The sequence below is a fragment of the Amorphotheca resinae genome (assembly GCF_003019875.1).
Source record: "Amorphotheca resinae ATCC 22711 unplaced genomic scaffold M430scaffold_8, whole genome shotgun sequence".
Classification (NCBI taxonomy): Eukaryota; Fungi; Ascomycota; class Leotiomycetes; order Helotiales; family Amorphothecaceae; genus Amorphotheca; species Amorphotheca resinae.
The window spans coordinates 1,106,454-1,126,784 of record NW_020194478.1 but is presented as its reverse complement, the minus strand read 5'-3'; the positions used below and the strand labels follow the sequence as shown (position 1 = coordinate 1,126,784).

The following is a 20,331-nucleotide window of genomic DNA, read 5'->3' as shown; positions in this document are numbered from 1 at the left end:
TAGAGATCCTAACCCCCCCTCTTTCTGAGGAATCTTACTCAACGCCATCATCAACTTCGGCCGCTGCCTCCAAAACTCTTTATATCATACGCTCCTGGCGCCACCTCTCCCCCCCCCCCCCAAACAAAATCGTTCATACACCTTGATCAATAAAGACATCAACCATAGTAAATAAAGTTGTTTCCATATCGATGAAGTAAAGAAAGGAAATAATACTTAATCAAAGGAATCAAGGATCCAGTATTCGAGCTTATCGAAGTCTGGACAAGGAGGAATTCTCAAAACCTAAAAATATATGATATCGACCCCACCCCACTGTTTTTGTCCAAAAAAAAAAAAAAAAGAGAAATAAGAAAAAACCCCAGAGCATAAAACGCCCCATGCGAACTCTAAGAAAGCCCCCCGAAATCCAAAAAAGAAGAACGAAAAACCAAAAGAAAATTAAACTGAAGGTTCTCCCTCGGGTGGGCTCGAACCACCAACCTCTCGATTGCAAGTTGTTGTTTGCACAAGCTTAACAGTCGAACGCGCTAGCCAATTGCGCCACGAGGGATGATTGTTTGTTGGCTTGTTGTTGCGACGATTTTCAGTATTGAGCATTAAGGTAAACCGTTATCGCCTATCGCATCTAGACACAGTTGTGTGTAAGCCTTGCTGGACCATCTTTTTTCAATATTTTAAATTGTATTTTTGTTCTTCTCGAGATTCTGATGTAGGAAGAGAGAGGAAGGTGTGTTCAAGGGCCTTGTGGAGAGATGGGTAGGTATCGGACAGTGTCCCTTTTGTTGTGATTCTGTTTGGGTGAGGGGAGCTCAGCGTGAGGATCATTTCACTTGGATTTAGGGAGCCTGTCTTTCATGTATGGTGTGTTAATTTTTTTTCCTTTCGTGACCTTTTTATTACTTGAGTTTTATTTTTTTCACTTGCATCTTCGTTTTGCTTTTATTTCGAGGGCCGCGTGTGTGAGATGGAGCTTCAGGAATCAATCAATTATAGACCCTGAATCTTCTGTGCCAACCACCTGCTTCCACTTCAACAACCAACAACCAGCCATGATTCGAGATCACTTTGTCTGCCATGTACTTCACGCATAATCAATGATCGTTGTTTTCATTACTACTATAATACAAGTCTTTATCGGATACACATGACAACCTCACACCCTCTTTCCATCTCCCATCCTGCTCGGCGTCACAGAATCATCAATTCATTTCGAACATAACCTAGACGAACACCCTTACAACATCAACCTTCTGACAGGTAGGGTTCTCCGGCCTCTGGTCCCCCATCACCCACGCCAGCGTCTGGTACGTGTAGCCCGCATTCGTGGTGCACGCGTACCAGCGATAGTACAGCGCCGGGTTATACGGGCTGCCAGACGCGATCTGTCTATCATCGAGATAGCCCGGAATGGCCAACTTATTCGCAGCATCGAACGCGACCTCCTGCGAGTTTTCTCCGGGGGTGAACAGCGGCACCGCGACGTTCGAGACCGGGTTGTAGCTGAGTTCCATGGGCGACGAAACGTTGAAGTTGCCCCCGCGCAGCTCGTAGGTCAGGATCCCGACGACGCCGATTTTGGGGTCGGGCGTCGACGCGCTCGAGTAGTTGAAGTTGTATTGCGTGGCCGGGGCCCCGGCGACTGCGCTGCCGTAGCAGAGGCCTTCGATGGCGGCGCCTTCGTGGCAGGGCACGAGGGTCGATCCGTTGATGGTCGCGTTCTGAGAGTGCAGGACGAGGGTGAAGGGTGCGGATTGGTTTGTGAATTGCGCGGTGGCTTGGGAGGCCGCGAGGGCTAGGAAGCCCGCGATGAACGAGGCCCTCATACTGATTGGAGATCTGATAGGGGATAGGAGAACGAGTGTGAGGATTCTGGCTTGGATAAAGAGAGACTCGATGATCTTGCAAGAGACGCAGAGGACGTAAGTGGGAAAGATACTCGCCCTTTATACAAACCGCCTCCTTTCTCGATCTTGCTCCGTATTCATTTGTTTATACCTTACTTATTATTACTTGCTCTTAGGTCAGTCGGCACTGGGAAGGGACAGCTCGCCCCCTAACAATGCGGGGGACCGAAGATCGTACCGTCCAGTCGATCCGCAATGACGTTCAGACCTCGTATTCGACGGGGGTCAGCCCCTTCAGGTTAGAGGAGAGCACTTTAGAGTTGAGTCGAGCTGATTTAGAACAGATCAGGAACATATCTTCCGTGCTCAAGATCATGGGTCTATTTGGTAGAGGCTACCTTAAGGCTTATGTTCATACGATATTATCGTAATCCTTGGATAGCCGCCTGACTGTACTGCACGAGTTACAGTAATTGACAGAGGAGGCTTCTGCGCCAAGTACGATGTTGTGGCGTTCGGATACTTGAATTCAATAGTCTACATATGCTTATGCTTATGTACTCCCCGTATTGACAGCACCAGCTGAGAGCTGACGAGTGGCAAACTCTCTGCGAGGCTAAAGTATCAATCAGCCTTGCATCGCCGTTTGGTACGCTGCGGCTCCTTGAACCCGTATCCTTTTTCTTCGCTGTACTCCCATTCGCGCAGCTGTCCCGTATATGCTAATAACACTCCATCGCTGCTTATTATATCGCTCATAGTCCTGTCAGTAGTAGCACCTCACCGTCAAAACACGAACCCGTTGAACCATTCCTACGGAGTACCTATTGATTCTCTACCCTGAATTGAAGGGTCGGGTGGAGCTTTGGCGCCAAGCCACTGCCGCAGGCCGGCCTTTGCAACTTGAGACCCTGAGCGCCATCTAACAACCCTAGCCCGCTCCGTTCCTGAACGATCTCCGGCTTTCTGTGGAGAGGTACTTGACATCACAGAAGAGCAGTATGCGCCATAAGATCTGGAGATAGATTAAAGGATCATAAGTCCCACCATAAAAGCTACTACCATGACGTGCGAAACCCAGAGATATATTCCGATACCTCCTATTTTTTGATAGACTGACAGACATGCTTATTCCAAGTCATTAAGGTTATATGTGAAAAAAGATTGGTTCCGGCATTTCGCTGGCTTCTCTCCCACTTATCGAAAATCCCAGATGCCTCTTTCAACATCCTGGCTAACTCTTATCCTAAACCCCGTGCCCTTTTCTCTCTTCGTCCTCTCTGTCTCCCTGCTAAGACGGCCATCTATCCAAGCGCTTTCGACACTTCTCCTTGGACTCCGTACAGAACTCAGCACCTGGTCCAACTTAAAAGTCTCCAAACTAGTCATAGTCCCGTTGAATTCTTCCTTCTCTTGTGGAGCGCGCGTTCGTCGTTTTGAAAAGCGTCTTCTAGTTTGTTTGAGAAGATCATTGATATCATTGAGCATCAGCGCTATGACGATCAAGGGTATGGAGACGGCAAATCCAATCCCGAACATGTATTTTGATACATATCCGAGAGGCAGACTTGAAGTACCGTCCGTAGCCCGTGGGAATTCTTCGATATTGATCGCAAAGAAAGCAGCGACGAAACTCAGTGGCAAGAACACAATCGTGACTATCGTGAACACCATGATGGTTCGACTCTGTTTCGCTGTTCCGGCAGCTTGATCGCGTGCAAAACGAGCTTCGAAGGCATTTGCGTGTTTCTGTTTCAGATCCAGCATGTCAGTGATGGAAGAGTAGATTCGCTCTGCTTGCTTGTCCATGCGCTCGATGTCTTTCAGATGCGTATCAATTGTCTTGAGCTGATCCCGAAATCTCTTCTTCACCTCTCTTTGGGACTGCTGCTCCTCTAGGAATACATCACAGATGGCGCTTTCCAAGTCCTGGAGCACCTGCTGCTGGTCTTCGAATACTTTGGAAATCATGTTCAGCTCGTCGCGGATATCTTTCGTTTCAGCCAAGAGGTCGGTCTCCTGGCCTATGTCAAGGAGCTTGTCGAGGAAGAGAGGCCCACGCATGTATTCTTCATACATATTGTCATCTCTTTCAGTGGCTCTTCTTTTTTCTTCTTCTGGGTTAACCGAATCACTCTCGAAATATCTTGAAAAGCGACTAGGCCGCCGATGCTGCTGTAGCCATGCCGAGGCTTGGGCGGAAGCCTGATTAAACTCTTTAAAAAGCACAGTTTCCCGATCGGTCGCGTCGCCTATGCTGGATTCAAACATATCAAGGAACTCGTACTCGTCATTGCCCATGCGATGTCGATCGAACACCCCACTGCACCGGTTAGTGACTATCATGGCAAGATCATAGACAGATATGACGGGGTCTCGTGTTTTAGAGTTTATATCTTCGATGATGCTATCCAGAACGTTCAATGGATCGTTCCGGGGTTGCTGCCACCTTTGACCAAAACATGTAAGCATGAGATTGGGACCAAGAATCCACATCCACAGCTGGTCAACCATGACAATCTTGGGATCACAAGAATCTAGGTCCTTGCCCTGAGTCTGGTATCGGTAGACGACCTGATCCTGATCTCGGCTCTCGGTATCAATATTGTGGTAGTAAAACTGGTCCAAAGTGCGGCGCACATGGAGTGAGACTGTAGAAGTAGCGAGATGAGCCCGGATGAGCATCTCGTCGTATGTTTTAGCTTTCCCGAGACGACGCCGAGACGGAGACCGCATTTGCTGCGCTCGCTTGATGGCTTCTTGCATTTCCTGTTGACGTCTCTTGGTTTCGAAATGTAAGAAAGGCATGAACGCAAAAATATTGCCCTTGGGATTTTGGGTGGGCTCTCTGCGTCCTGAGGAGCTTGGAGGGCAGGGATAGCGAGACCCGTGTTGGTGGCCTAATTTGGGACGTTGATCTTCGGTTGATGCCACTGTTCCAATTTTAGGAGATTTATTCCCTTTGGCGTTGACCTTCTTCCCTTTCCCCTTCGGTGTACTTTTGGCATGATCTTTCGACCCATCATGAGTGGAACGACTATTCTCCTCACCTCTGTCTTCACGCGACGTACGGCGCTTCAATGAGGTTTCGGAAGTCCCATATTCTGGTCTACCGTTAATGACAATAGTAGGTTGCCCCTGCTCTTGTTCTGTGTGGGGATCAACTGTTTCTTTCGCCTTCCGCGGCGCTCTTGGAGTGCTCTGACACAAAGGTCTCATGAAATAAGAGTGACTCTGCTGGCCCCGATGTTGATGGCTGAAGGATCTTTCTAAAGCTTTGAAGCCTTCTACATCAACTGTCTCTTCTTCAAGGAACAGCTTTGTTAAAAGAGCTTCAACCCAAGCTATATTGTTGGCCGGGAGGTGAATCCACCTGAACTTCGATGCCTTATCGCTAGGCAGAACTGTCATTGCAGGTTTTCGTGGATTGAGACGGTCCTGGCCATAAAGTAGCTCTAGATATAGGAATTAGTATCTGGGGAAGTATATGTCAGAATGAAGCAAGAGAATTTGGCAAAACATGGCGTAGGAGGCGACCCTGGAGCTCATTGGATAACCAGCGTATTTCTACCAGTTTTAACTTAGACTTAGCTCATATGTAGAACTTGAATGCTACGTTTGAGCATAATCATTGAAAAGCGCTAAATAAACGGAGCTTTTGCATCATAGGCCGCATTGTTCACAATGTGAGAAGAGATAGTGCATACCATAAACGGTTTTCTTTTCCACTCGATTCCCGTTGCGGAAATCTCCAAAATCTACGATAGTAGCACTGAAGCCGTTGCATGCGCCAAGTGCATCCTCAGATAGAGTGTCCACGTTTCTGAAGGGGACTAGGAGTTGGACGATCTCCTTCCTTTTGTGCTGAGCAGCTCGTAGAAAAGGCGTGAATCCAAATGCATCCCGTATCCCACGCTTGATATCTTTGCGTTCCAGGAAAAGCTTCACAACTTCCACATGTCCTCCTTGTGCGGCAAGATGAAGTGGGGATATTCCATTGAGAAGTTGGGCATTTATGTCAGCGCCAGCTGCCAGAAGGATGCGAGCAATATGCACCAGCCCTTTCTCACTGGCGGCGTGAAGAGGAGTCCACCCGCCATCGCTTTTCGCATTGACATCGGCTTGATATTGGAGAAGCATCTCAACAATATCATTTCTGTCATGGGCTGCTGCAATATGAAGACTGGTCTTGCCACGTATATCCACTGCATTGACGTTGGCTTTTGGATTCCTTGGTCTGGTAAGGAGTCGCTCTGCTAGGTGCAATTTTGCCAGGTTCGATTTCCCGGTGGCACCACAAGCCCAGTGGAGGGGTGTGCGACCAAGATGATCTTGACCGTCCGGTCCATCTATATGAATATCCTGATTCAATAGAAGCTGTATGATCTGATCTCCCCAGTCGCAATTCTTGTCTGCTGCCAAATTATGGAGAACATTCCTTCCTCGCTCATCTTTGCCATTCACGTCTGCACCCTTTGCGATGAGCAAGCTCAATATATGCCAAGCGTTCTTCCAAGCAGCATACATCAGCGCCGTGCGCCCCCTTTTGCCCCGCGTCTCGACATTCGCACCGTGTTCAAGGAGCAACTTTACAATCGCAATGTTGTTGTGCTCCACAGCGCGAAGTAGTGGAGAGAGCCTGTTTCCGACTACTGTATCTGGTGTCGCGCCTTGACTCAAAAGGTACTGTGTCGCGTTGACCTTGCCCTTCTCTGAACTTCGCATCAACCCGATCCCCAGAAAGTTCTCGTTCAGTTGTCCATTCTTCCGCGCCGCGTCGACAATCTGTCGCAGTAAATCCACATTGTCGTTTTCAGCTGCTCGGAGCAACTGGGGTTCTAGTCTTTCATTGTGGTCGCTGGACCTGGACCTCGATCGTGCCAGCATTTCGCCCGACCCCGTCGCCATTGTATAAGGCACATCCCTCGAGGGACTCGATGCTTGTGTCGCGATATGTAATGTTTCGCAGGATATCCGTCCAAGGGCCACCCGGTCTTGCGCGCAACTCAGCTTTCCGCACGTTGAAAGGTATATAGATGCTGGGATCGAACGATTCGAATCCCATGCATCTTGACTGCAAGCTGAGAATTTTAATGTAAGCCATTGCGGCTCAGCACTGACAAGGGTTGCTGCAATCAGAGGCTGGGGAAGTTTGGAGCTGCATAACCGCTGAAGATCTATTACCTACTTCATTGTCGCACGACGGTGTAGGCATATCATTAAGCGAGAGAGCTGGAAAAGGGGGAGGGGCTTTGGACGCTAGGTCCCTAAAGCATAAAGAGTCAGGTAGATAGAAATATGGATTGCGAGTCGGATATACATGGTCTTTCAAACATCGATGAGTTAACGTGTAGCACGAGGGTATTGAAGGCGAGGTGTATGTATAGATGTATTCGTAACCTAGCAAAAGCCTAGCTCTCATTATAATATCTACAAGCAATCCACCATCTTAACGCCCGTACAAAGCTACAAAGGCGTTGCTCTTTATGATACCGATACGCGTCCATTGCCAAGAACCAAAAAATTGTCGATATAGCCCATAGCCAGTCCTACAAGCTCTCTATAGCTTTCATCAAAACTTGTAAGTCCCTCTCCCCAACGCCTTCCTCACTCAAAGCCTCCTTCAGAACCCAGCTAACATCACTCTGCATACCAAGCGGAATATAACATCCAGTTCTAGCCTTCTCCAAACTCTCCTTTAGTCTGCTCGTATGTTCCCACTCCTTGGCCGCAACTTCGGCTCTATCAATGACTTTTGAAGGGATGCCGCACATCGCTGCGCAGTGCATTCCAAAACTACCTTCCGCGACACCGTCTTCGAGTTTGTATAAAAAGGTTATACGACGATTATCATCATCAACATGAATCTGCATTCTCTTGGCCGCAATTTCGGGATGGCCCGCGAATTCTGTGGCGAGGGAATGGTAATGAGTGGCGAAGAAACCGACACAACCGATGTGAGTAGCGACCTGGTGCAGCACAGCTTGAGCGACGGCAACGCCGTCATATGATGAGGTACCACGACCTAGCTCATCGAGAATTACGAGAGAGCGTGGTGTGGCTTCTGCCAAGATCTTTTTGGTTTCGGAGAGCTCGACAAAGAAGGTACTCTGGGCGGCGAAGATGTTGTCGTTTGCACCGAGACGGGACATGATCCTATCGACGGGAGTGAGGGTTGCAGAAACGCAAGGGACGTAACACCCAATCTGGGCCATGATCACGGCGATGCATGTCTAGATAGCGTTAGCCAAAGGCACTTTTAAGAAGAGTAAGATAGCATACCATTCGCAATATCGTTGACTTCCCAGCAGCGTTGGCTCCAGTCAACAAATTGATATTCGCGTCAGCCCCACCAAGCTTCACATCGTTGGGGATGAAATCAGTGACATTTGGGAGGACGCAAGGATGTCGAAGCTCTTCGAACTCAACGACACTTCGCTCGCTATCTACGAAAGTTGGTCTGCAACTTGGTTCACCAAGAGCAGCCGATGCAGCAGCAAGACTGATTAGGCAATCAAGTTGCGCAATGATCTTGACAGCTGCCAGCCAAGTTTTGTAGTCCTGATCGAAGCGTGCATAGAATCTCCCAGCAACTTGTTTCACAATCTGGCTGTGTGTCTCTTGCGCTTCCTGAAGATCACGGACGAGATCCGTGAGCTCCCCGAAATAGTAACGCTTGACGCCGGCGGCAGAAGACATCATTTTCCAGTCCTTAGGCACTTTGATGCTCGTCGGGACTTCAAGCTGATAGACCTCTTTCCCAACATTTTTGAATGCGATCTTTTTAGAACCAAACTCACGTTGCTTGCTCTTCAGCAAGGCATCCAACTCGCCCTCCAGCTCTGCAATACGGTCTTGACTAGCATCAAATTCCTCCTCAATCCCGCGTTCGGGAACCAGGATCTTGAACTCCCTGGCCTTTGATCGATCAAAGGCTGTCTTCCACCATTCCAGTGGCCGAGCCAGATCCGGCATAGTAGCAATCAGACGATCGACAATACCACTACCACCACCGAACGCACCAAGAAGACTCATCGTGTACTCGATCTGCTCAAAGCCTTCAAGGACTCGAACAAAGTCATCCGGTTTGCACACTCCAGCATGGATTCGCGAGATCAAACGTTCTAGATCAGGCATTCTAGTCATAGATGCTGTAAATTGGTCACTCATGGTGCGGTCTGCATTTAGCATATCGACAGCATCCAAGCGTTCATTGATCCTCTTTGCATCAGCCAAGGGGTGGCATACCCACTGACGGAACATTCGCTTGCCGAATGGTGTGACGCAGCGATTGAGCAGTGTGAAGAGTGTTCCCTCTTGACCACCATCGAAAGTGTTGGCAAACACCTCAAGATTGATGAGAGTCTGCCCGTCGAGTACGAGCGTGGTGCCTTTCTGGATTGGGCTATACCAGGAGAAATTGCCTTGCGTCAAAAGATCTCGCTCCAACTTGAGGGTCCTCAGGTACTGCACTAGGGCGCCGAAGGCAGACATGAGAAGCTCCTTATCTTTGGCTTCCTGAAGCTTCTCTGGCCAGACTTCTTCGCCGCCAGAGTCGTCAGAGAGAAAATACCCACTGCAACTCAGCTCACGTCGAGTAACGTCGGCATCCCAGAACTCTTTTCCGGGCTTGAGATGGTTCCAGATGGTCGTGGGACTGGTATTATTTTTCAATATTCGTAGAGCCTTGGCAGAAATGCAAGATTTCTCTAGCAAGACTTCCTGTGGCCTGATCTGAGCAACAAACGTCTCAAACTTGGTCAGGTCTACATCGTCAGCAAATTGTGACAGGAAGAACTGTCCAGTAGCGGTGTCAACAAAGGCAATGCCAAATGCTGGTAAATCATCGACTGTTGATTCCTTGATGGCAACACAAAATGTTGCCATATCATCCTGAAGCATGCTACCCTCGACCAGGGTTCCTCCAGTAAGCACGCAAGCAAGTTCCCGTTTGATGATCTTGTCAGGCTTCTTCTTACCCTTGGCAAGAGATGCTTGGCTATCCTCCCGTTCACGCATTTCTTTGCCCAGGGCTGATTCGCATTGATCGACTCTGGCGATTTTATATCCCTTCGCAACAAACTGATTTGCCCAGTGATCCAAGGACATCTCGGGAACTCCCACCATCCGCATGTTGACCCTATCCGTGAGCTTGAGATCGAAAAGCTGATGGCCAATTGTGGCATCATTCTCGTATAACTCGTAGAATTTCCCTTTTTTGAAGAAAACAATAGTATCCCAGAACCGTTGCTTGATCTCCCAGTACTGCTTTTCGAAGGGCGAGAAATTTGCCCAAGCATTGGGGGGAATATAGACTGTTCTGGGGTCATAGTCTGGGTGCTCAGGGGGGTGTCGGTCCATATCTTGAATGTTGGCTAACCAAGGATATCTCTTTTCCGGCTCAGATACATGGGCTTTCTCTTTGACTGTCTTCTTTGTCGAGTTCGGAGTCTTCGGCACGTTCGTAGATTTCGGCTGAAGTGGCTGCGTATTATCTGGGTCGTACTTCCACTGTTGCGCTGTTGATGCTTCCGGGATTTCCATATCTTCATCTTCGTCATTGTCTTGGTAAGAGGTCGGCGGAGAGACATTAGAGCGTTTCCGGGATGTTGCGGTAGAAGTAGGACGCTTTCGTTTCTTCGATGGCTTTTTCGGGGCGTCTGAATCATCATCTACCACGAAGTCGTCCATATCGTCTAGAGAATATTAACACCTGTGTTCGAGAGCCATACAAGCCACCCGGTATTTACCCACCATCATTGTCATCATCAGCACCATCAAGACCTGCGACGAAAGCATCATCCTCATCTTCGTCGTCCTCAATAACACGTTTCCGCCGTGTTCTTCGGTTCTTGATTCCTGCGGGGTCGAAGGCATCATCATCCTCGTCAGAAGATTCAGCATAGCTGATGGCTTTTTGCTTAGCCTGAAAAAAGGAGGTGTTAGCTGACCCTCTTCGTAATGAGATAGGTATCTAGAGATGTACCTTGCGTGAAGGACTGCTTCCAAGAACATTGCCGTTGACAACCTGCGCGACATCACTCTTAGCAGGTGTCATAGGCGATGGCAGACCAGTGTCCTCTACCTCTTCTAAAACCCCTCCAATACCATTCTCCTGCGAGCTAGGAGGGCCCATGGCGTCACTGCTGGGGACAGGCGTGATGTTGTTGGCAGTGGCCTTCTTGAAGGCGGGTTTCTTGACCGGCACATTCGATTTGTCGACTCCCTTGGCTTCGCCATTGGTCTTCCGAGCACCTGTTGAGGAACCCGGAGTGCCATTGGGTGCTTTCGAAAAGAAACTGAGGATCGATGCATTTTTCGATGACCCGACGCTCGAGACCTGCTTCTTCGAAGACGAGGGGGCCGGTGTCCCTTCAGATTTCTCTTTCTTCATTGTGGTTGCAAAAGATAGGAATGGATAAAAGGTATATGGGAAAGAGTAGAATCGAGGGAATCACGCCCAGATGTATGTCTATAGGGGCGAGAGCGCGAATCCTGGGCCCTGGAGACGCGTTGATCTGGCGAGCGCGTTCAATCGCGTAGCACCCTTTACGGAGTAAGGGGCTATAGCCTGACCGGATTATTAATATATTAATAATACAGATACCGGCTACAGCTATACATTTCTCGAATTTGGTGTTTTACAACTAGAATGCGATTACTATCGAAATATTAAAAACAGGCTCGATCCAGATAAAGCAACAAGAGGCCGTAAGAAGGCAAAATAGCTTCGTACTGAGGAATGCTAATCGTTATGAAATTCTTTGGCTTCTGTCGACTTATAGCGAACGCGAAGTCGACACCCTCAAGCGAGGTCGATGTTACAGTACTTAGACAAAAGTTCTCGGCTATTTAACCAGGACCCCGCACCCTAACAGTACACCTAATATTAATTAATGTATATCTCTCTTAGTTTACATAGTAATTCTAATATAAATACAGAGAATTAATCATTAGAATCAGGGCTATTTTCTGCCCCTAAAAAATCAACAGGTTAGCCAGAATTGACTCTAATATTTAGTATACTACCTGTTAGCCGTAATACAGGCCTAGATCCTCCTCTCTATACTCTTAAGTAGCGCGTTAAACAGACTCTAATCTAGAGTATCCTAGGCAGCCTATAAACAGCTTTTAAGACGCTATCTAGTATGTTCGGACTTAGATTTGTCTACTATAACGTCTAGAAACATCTTATAGACCCGGACTTTAAGCTACTACTAGACGTGTTTAATCAGGTTTAGATTAGGCGAATAAGGAGGCTAATCCGTTAACACAAGGATCTTATAGTCTGTAAACTACTCTTGTACTTTACGCGCTATATATATTAGAGCGTTATCTTACATAAATTCGTACCCTGCCTTAAGGGTTTAAAAGATAGGGGCCACCTCTACCTTAAGAACCTTGTTAGGTGTGCTAACACGTGAAATTATAATAGCTTAGAAATCAAGTATAGGGTAACTACGTGCTATAACTAAGGTAATAATAGGCATTAAGGAGTATAAGAATAGAGGGTAGAGAGGAGAAAGAAAGGGGGTTTAGAGATTAGTCTATAGTTAAAGTAGTAATATACCTTTAAATATACTACAACTATCTATTAACTCTTACCTCTTTTACTCTATAAAAATATACCTAACATTCTAATCTCTTTTCTTTACTAAAAGGTTATAGACTATTAGAGTAAGAAGTAATAACGTAGACATAACAAATAAACCTTAACAAGACGTAGGCCTCTTCTTAAGTAACTCTTTAGAATACCTCTTTATAGACAGATAGTAGTAAACCTAGTACGACCTTCTAAATATTAATAGAAATCCTTTTCTTAAGTAAGACTAAGTTAAACAAGAGGATTACTTAAGTAAGGGTAGAGTAGTGCCTTAAGTAAAAGTAAGACTACCTTATAGTACTTAAGAGAAGAGAGGCTCCTTTAATAAACCTATATAAATTTAATAACCCTCTTAAAGTAGAACGGCCTTTCTAGTAAACCTATATTAAAGAAATAAAGAAGAGCTATTATAATACTCCTTTTATTCTACTAAAAAACAAGATATATACTAGTATTACGACCTTCTTATTTAACTAAAAAACAGAGTTTAATACCTATCTAAAGAGTTATCTAATAGATACTAAACGCGTTAGTACTATAGTAACAGTACTAAAGGATTATATTAAAGAGTACTAAAAGTCTTTTATTTTCTTAGAAAAAAGTAGATTAGTTCTTAATATAACTTAAGAAAAAATAAAGGCGTAGCTCCTTTATAGTATTATAGATAAGAGTACTTACTTTCTTAAAGTAGTATTAAAACTCTAAATATTAACTTAAAACTAAAACAAGACCTTTAGGAATTTCCTTTAATAGTATAACTCTTTAGTTATTAAACTTAGCTACGCTCTCTTAAAGATATTCTGTATCTACCTTTTTATTAATTATTTAAAGCCTAAGTTAAGGGCCTATATAGTAAGTAGTAGGGTCTTAAATACCTTTAAGGTAGTTAAGGTAGTAGCGTTAAGAAAGAAAACTCTTATTTAGATAAGGTAATAAAAAGGCTCTTATAGAGCCCTTTTAATATTATACTATACTAAGAAAGGCTCTTCTTATAATCTAAAGACCTTATCTATACTAGTAAACACGTAAAGAGTATCTAGTAGCTAAACTTTAAATACGTAAAGAGACTCTTCTAGTATTATAAAAACCCTTTTAGTAAGTAAGGTATAAAGTAACTACTACTAATACTAGTAGCCTAGTTATTAGGCAAATTCGTACTTACTATATAAATACTCTATATATAGTTAATCTAAGTATACTTACGCTTAGTACCTTAATAAGGCCGGTACTTTAGGCACTAATACTACGCTAGTAGCCTACTACGTTACGCCTAAATAATAAAAAGAGAGGCGACCCTTAATAAGTATTTAGGTAAAGATACGTATTAAGGGTAGCTAGGTAGCTATACTAGCCTTACTAGACTTAAGAGTAGAAGTTAACCTTATCTACTTATAACTATTAAGACAAAAGGTACTATAGTAACTTAATAATTATATTATAGTGTCCTTACTATTCTAGAAAACAATAATAAGCTTTAGATTATATAATCTGTTTATTAAGGCCTAAGATAACTACTTAATAGTAAGGCAACATTAAGGTAGATTTGTCGTTACTAATATTAAGGACTTAGATATTATACTTAGATTTCTATAGCTAGAGGCTATAGACCTAATTGTTTTATAAAAGACCTAGACGTTTATATACTTTACGTTATCTTTAATAGTCTAGCTATATATAATAAAGAAAGAAATTAAGAAAGTAATAAAAAAAGCTTAATTTATAATTATAGCGATAGTATAACTAATTATAGTTAACCTAGAATCCCTAAGTAAAAAGGAACTATAAGAAGAACTATAAGAAGATAGTAAGGCTATAGTAAGCTTACCTAGTAAGTACTAATAATTTATAGACGTCTTCTCTAAAGAAAGGGCTAGATTACTACTTATAATTAATAGCCTTACTTATATAATAGACCTTAAAGGAGACGTAGTACTACTATATAGCTAAATCTACTTACTTATAGAGGTTAAGCTAGGTATCTTACGTAAATATTTAGATAACGCCTTAGTAAAAGGATAGATCTATCTAAGTAAGAGCCTTACTAGTACTCTAATACTATTTGTTCTAAAGAAAGAAGAGAAGCTATAACTCTACGTTAACTACTAGGTATTAAATAGTATAACTAGAAAGAACTAAGCCCTTATTCTATTAATTAAGGAGATCTTTAACCGGCTGTTATAAGCCCGCGTCTATACTAAGCTTAACCTATATAAAGTGTACTATTAAGTTTATATTAAGGCTAATAATAAGTAGAAAACAGCTTTCTAGTACTAATATAGCTACTTTAAATACTACGTTATACCTTTTAGGCTAGTAAACGTACTAGCGACCTTTTAGTCCTTTATTAATAAAGTACTAGAGAATCTTATTAATAATATTTATATTATATATCTTAATAATATCCTTATCTATTCTATAAATAAAGAAGAGTATATATAGTATGTTTACTACGTCCTTAAATGTCTCTAATAATATAACCTTTATACTAACCTCTTAAAGTACAAGTTTAATATAAAGTAAGTAAGTTTCCTAAGATATATTATTAACTTATAAGGAGTTTGTATTAAACTTAAGTGTGTCTTTATAATCTAAGAATAGCCTATTCTTATAACTATAAAAGACATTTATATCTTCTTAGGGTTTACTAGATTCTATAAGTACTTTATTAAGAATTATTTAAAGATTACTATACTACTAATAAATCTCTTTTAAGGTAACGTTACTAGTACTATTACACTAAGTTCTAAAGCCTTAAAAGCCTTTTATAAGCTACGACTAGTCTTTGTAAAGGCCCCTTTTCTACGTTACTATAACCCTAAACTACTTACGTATATAAAAATAGATATATCTGTCTATACTATTAGTACTATTCTTTTATAGCTATAAAAAGGCCGCTAGTACCTTATTATATTTATTTCTAGAAAGTTAAAGAGGCTAGAGCTACGCTATAATACCTTTAATACTAAGTTAATAGCTATTATTAAGGCTTTTAGGTTATAAAGGCCGTACTTAGTATATATATAAAGTTTAGTATTAGTTTTAATAGATTACCTAAACTATTATTACCTTTTTATAAAGCCGAAGTTATTATAGTAATAAGCTAGATAGCTAGAAGAACTTTCTGTCTTTAACTTTAAGATTAAATATAAGAAGAGTAGCTAAAACCTTACTAATAAGTTATTACGACAGCCTGACTTATAAGATCCTAATAAGTAATTAGAGGTATAACAAGCTCTCTTAGTAACTTTTCTTAACAAATTCTAGGTAAACGTAGTTACCTTAGAAGCTATTAGTCTTACTATAAGGCTTGTTTAAAACTAAGCTTTTATTCTTTTTATTCTTTTAATTCCTTTTATTCTTTTAATTTCTTTAATTCTTTTTAAAGGTCTAGTAACTTCTTTAACGTATACTATCTTAGTAGAATCGCTCTAGCGTAAGAGGCTAGACTTATACCGGCTAGTAGACTAAGGTAATCGTAGGTCTTAAGGACCTTATACTTTTATTACTAGAGTATTAAGTCGTAAATTAAACACTCTTATACTAGTAAAGAACTCTACTTAGAGTTAGGCTAGTAAGAGTAATAGCTAGGTAATAGTAATATTAACGTTACTACTATTACTATTAGAAGCCCTTTATAACGTATAGTAAAGAGACGCCTTTATTACTAATAAAGAGTAAAAGAAGTAGTAAGGTAGCTAAGGTACTACTAGGTCTTTATAGACATTTAAAGATAATATGCTACTATAGTATTATAGACATGTATATATACCTAATAATCTAGGCTTATATAAAGAGTTACTAAAGCTTTTTTATAACGTACTTACTATAAAGTACTAGAGAGTTAGTAAAACAAAGAAAAGGCTTTCTTAATTCTTTTTTTAGCTAAGTCTTAATAAAGACGTCTACTATTATATTTTTACTTACGCTATCTATTAAAGAATAAAGGTAAGAACCTATCTACTATATAGTAAGTTAGCCCTACTCTTTATTCCTTTTAAACCTTAGTAAGAGATCTTACTTAACTTTATTACGTAGCTACCTTACTCTTATAATATAGTAAGTAAACTATATAACTTAATACTTGTTATTATAGACTAATTTACAAAATTTTCCTTATATATTCTAATAACTAATTGTCTTACTAGTAATAGACTAGTGTCTCTCTTAATATATTACGTTATATAATAATTTAGAATTCTAGATAGTATTGTCTTAGACTAAGGCTCTCTCTTTATAAGTAAATTCTAGAGTAGTTTCTACTAGTACCTAGTAACATTATAGTAACTTAGTACTACTTATTACTTATAAATAGATAAGTAGACAGAATAGTAGAACTAAGCTATTAAGTATTACCTTTAAACTTACTATAGCTTTATATAAGACAACTAGGTAACTAAGCTAGATCTTACTAAATTTATATATAATACCTTATAGTACTCTATAATAAATATAATACTATTGTATATACTATATAAGTACTAGCCGTAAGGTCCTAAGGACATACCCTTAAACCGGTTAAAGCTAGTAGAGGTACTAGTAGCTAATATACAAGTAGAGTAGCTATAAAGTAGCTATAAAGAAATTATTATATTCCTTTAGTATTCTTAAAAATAGTATAAGAAATAGTATAACTAGAACTAAAAAAAGATTTTATTTAAAAAGAGAGACTAAGTACTCTTATTAACAAAATACTTAAAGTAACGTTAACTCTCTAGGAAATTCGTAGATAAGTATATTAGCCCTTACTAAATTAAAGACGTTATTAGAGACTATAGACTTACTTATAGACTACGCCTTCTTTTATTAGTACGGCTATATCTTACCTTTCTAATTATAAGCCTAAAACCTTATAAGGTATAAGAAGGTAAAGTCCTTATAAGCCTAATAGACATCTTAGTCTTAGATAAAGAAACATTTAAAGTAAAAGCTATTCTTAACTATAAAGGCCTATAAAGAAATAGACTCTATCTTATAAAATAAAAAAAGTATAACGATTTAGAAAACTTATAAGAACTATAATAAAACCTTAATAATAGCCTACTTTTACGTAAATATAAACAAATATATTAAGATAATTGTTAAAAAGGTATAATATTACTAGTATAGTTATAGTAACGTAAGTACGACTTTTATATTTATTATATAAAAACTTAAAAACCTAAGTATCTTAAAAAAAAAACACTAAACTACTCTTTTACTAGTAAATACCTTTTAAAGCTCTACTAACTTTATTATTATATATCTTAAAAAAAGAAAAAAGAAAGAAATCTAAAGTACGATCTTACTTATTAAAGACACTTTAACCTTTATTTGTTTATTATTTGTCCTTATTACTATCCTTTCTACTATTATTTTCTTTATTATTATTATCTTTTATAATATCCTTTACTTTCTTACTTCTTTTAGATCTCTATAAATCGTACGCGTACTACCTTTAAGTTAGTAGTAACTTAGTATTAAGGTAAAGGATACTTATAACTTTCTTAAAATAAGACACGTACTTTTTAAAGATAGTAATATAGTCCTACTATACTTATATTACCTTCTCTATAAGCTAATTATAATAGTCTACCTTTATATTTGTAGTTATAGTAAACTTATTATAAAGCTCTAACTAATAAGTAATTTTTACTAGATAACCTAACTTTTACTTTATATACTCTTTCTTATCTACTTTATTACTATAAAGCCTCTTTTCTACTAATATTATAGTCTAAGACTTTAAATGTTAAAGGCTCTTCTTTACTAAAGTTTAGGCAGCCTAAATTATAGCTTATTTATATTAGCTTTAACTTTACTATAAATAATAGACTACTTTACCTTATCTTTTTTTATAATTACCTTTTAAAGTTTTATTCTTTTAGCTTAGAGAGTTAAAATAACCTAGTAACGTTAACAAAGCTATAATATAAAAGTATTACTTTAAGAAAGGTTATACTTATAAAAATATACTCTTTCTTTAGAGTCTTATAGTATATGTACTTTACTAATATAGCTACTATACTATTAGGCCGTTACTCTTTACTAAAAAGGAATACTTATAGTTATTATCCTTATACTTTAGTAAGGTACCTTATAGGTCTTATAAAGCTATTTAGTTTAAGTATTACTTATAAGCTACTAAGCGCTTTGTTAGCGCTATGTTGTCGTTAGTAGTTTAATTAAGGTTTATCTAAAGTTTGTTAAAAGAGTCGTAAAGAAAGAAAGGCGTAGTAGTATTATATTTATATAAGGTAAAAAAAAGAAAAGAAGGTAATAAACTAGTAAAAACAAGTCTTTATATACCCCTTAGTACTATAAGGGACAGACTAAGTAAAAGGAGATAAAGGAAGTGTTTTTTTATATTTACTTAAAAAATACGATTATAAGTAATATAGTTTAATTCTTATAGCTACTTACTATTAGCGTACTATTAACCTTCTAGTAAGGAGTAACAAAGGATTTTTAAAAGTAGTAAAAAGAAGAGGAATACTAGCGTACTTAGGTAATGTAGTATATATTATGTATTAAGGGTCTTACGACTATCTAGCGACTTACTAGTACTTTACTATAATATGTCTTTACTAAAAGTAAATATAAGAGGTACGCTAAGTAAAGATCTAAAAGTATAATATATAACAGAAATCTTATAGTTTAGCTACGTGCCTCTACTATACTATAAAGTCGCTACTATTCTCTTTTTCTTAACACTACTAGTTATATAGTTATATAGTTATATATTTACTTACTAATTTATTCTTATACATTTATTCTTGTTTTTAAGAAGGCATTAGCCTACCTTAGCCTCCTTACGATCTAATAGCTACCTATAAGCTTCTAAGGACAGAAGCTAAAAAGAGAAGATACTATATTAGGTATACTAATACGTAAAATTATAATAGCTTAGAAATTAAGTATAAGGTAACTACGTACTATAACTAAGGTAATAGTAGGTATTAAGGAGTATAAGAATAGAGGGTAGAGAGAGGAAAGAAGGAGGGTTTAGAGATTAGTCTATAGTTAAAGTAGTGATATACCTTTAAATATACTACGACTGTTTATCGACTCTTGCCTCTTCTACTCTGTAGAAATACACCTAACAAACCTCTAAATAAGACTCGGCTGAATACTTATGTTTTGTAGCCTTAAAATCGCGATCTATAATATAAAGTCCGGACCTCCTAGTATCCTAAAAGTACCCTTAGACTATAACCTTTATATTTCTCTTTATACTATATGTTTAGACTATTAAGCGTTACTATTTCTAAGCCGGCGTTTAAAAGCACTATTCGTCTTGTTTACCCTACCCTTACTCTACAGAACACTTGTCGCTCTAAACTACCTTTCCTTACTCCTTGTTCGTCCTAGCTTTGTGTTTTTTATACTAGGTAAGCTAAGTAGCCGCGATCTTTAGTATAAGAAAGGGACGGCGTTTATACTTCTAATTCTATATCCTATGCTTCTCGAGTAGCCGTTTAACTATTTTCTTTAAGTAAGATAGAGAACACGCTTTAAGAACCTTATAGTAGGTATCCTTTAGGTTTAAACAGACGTAACAAAGTATTTGACGTTCTTTAGTAAGGGTTATTATAAGAGGACGGCCGGTACAAGGTTGTAAGGCCCTTTTGACCCGTAAACTATCGAGTTATAAGGTCGATTTAATAGTCAAAACAAGTATATCGAGCTGTCTCGTAATATTAAGGGCTTTAAAACCTAAGCTTTTTATACTAGAGATCCGTCCTCTTTAATAAGGACTAAGATTAGGCCTACGGCGCGAGTTCCTTAATATCAAGGCTAGGGGAGTACGTAGTAGTAGCATATTTAGGTAGTATATATAGAAGGGTAGAAGGGTAAAACGCGAAAAATCGCGTTTACGTGATTTAGCCGAGAACTTTTGTCTAG

At 40.0% G+C, this 20,331-nt stretch overlaps 3 protein-coding genes across 3 annotated transcripts; all 3 read right to left on the bottom strand.

Annotated features, from left to right (window-relative positions):
* Positions 1 to 1,223: 1,223 nt before the first annotated feature.
* M430DRAFT_20436 (hypothetical protein) lies at positions 1,224 to 1,826 on the bottom strand (the record flags this gene model as incomplete). Its single annotated transcript, XM_024864298.1, has 1 exon — positions 1,224 to 1,826. The coding sequence occupies one exon, from the start codon at positions 1,824 to 1,826 to the stop codon at positions 1,224 to 1,226; it is 603 nt and encodes a 200-aa protein (XP_024719726.1).
* A 1,113-nt stretch (positions 1,827 to 2,939) lies between these two features.
* On the bottom strand, positions 2,940 to 5,647 carry M430DRAFT_257113 (hypothetical protein). The gene is made up of 2 exons (XM_024865281.1): positions 5,555 to 5,647; positions 2,940 to 5,322 (listed from the first exon to the last, which is right to left on the bottom strand). The coding sequence occupies exon 2, from the start codon at positions 5,256 to 5,258 to the stop codon at positions 3,045 to 3,047; it is 2,214 nt and encodes a 737-aa protein (XP_024719725.1). The 5' UTR covers positions 5,259 to 5,322; positions 5,555 to 5,647; the 3' UTR covers positions 2,940 to 3,044.
* Positions 5,648 to 7,396: 1,749 nt separating this feature from the next.
* On the bottom strand, positions 7,397 to 11,241 carry M430DRAFT_105080 (hypothetical protein; the record flags this gene model as incomplete). The annotated part of the gene is made up of 4 exons (XM_024860977.1): positions 7,397 to 8,080; positions 8,130 to 10,543; positions 10,602 to 10,773; positions 10,834 to 11,241. 4 exons carry the CDS (start codon positions 11,239 to 11,241, stop codon positions 7,397 to 7,399), a joined length of 3,678 nt encoding a protein of 1,225 aa, XP_024719724.1.
* Positions 11,242 to 20,331: the final 9,090 nt, after the last annotated feature.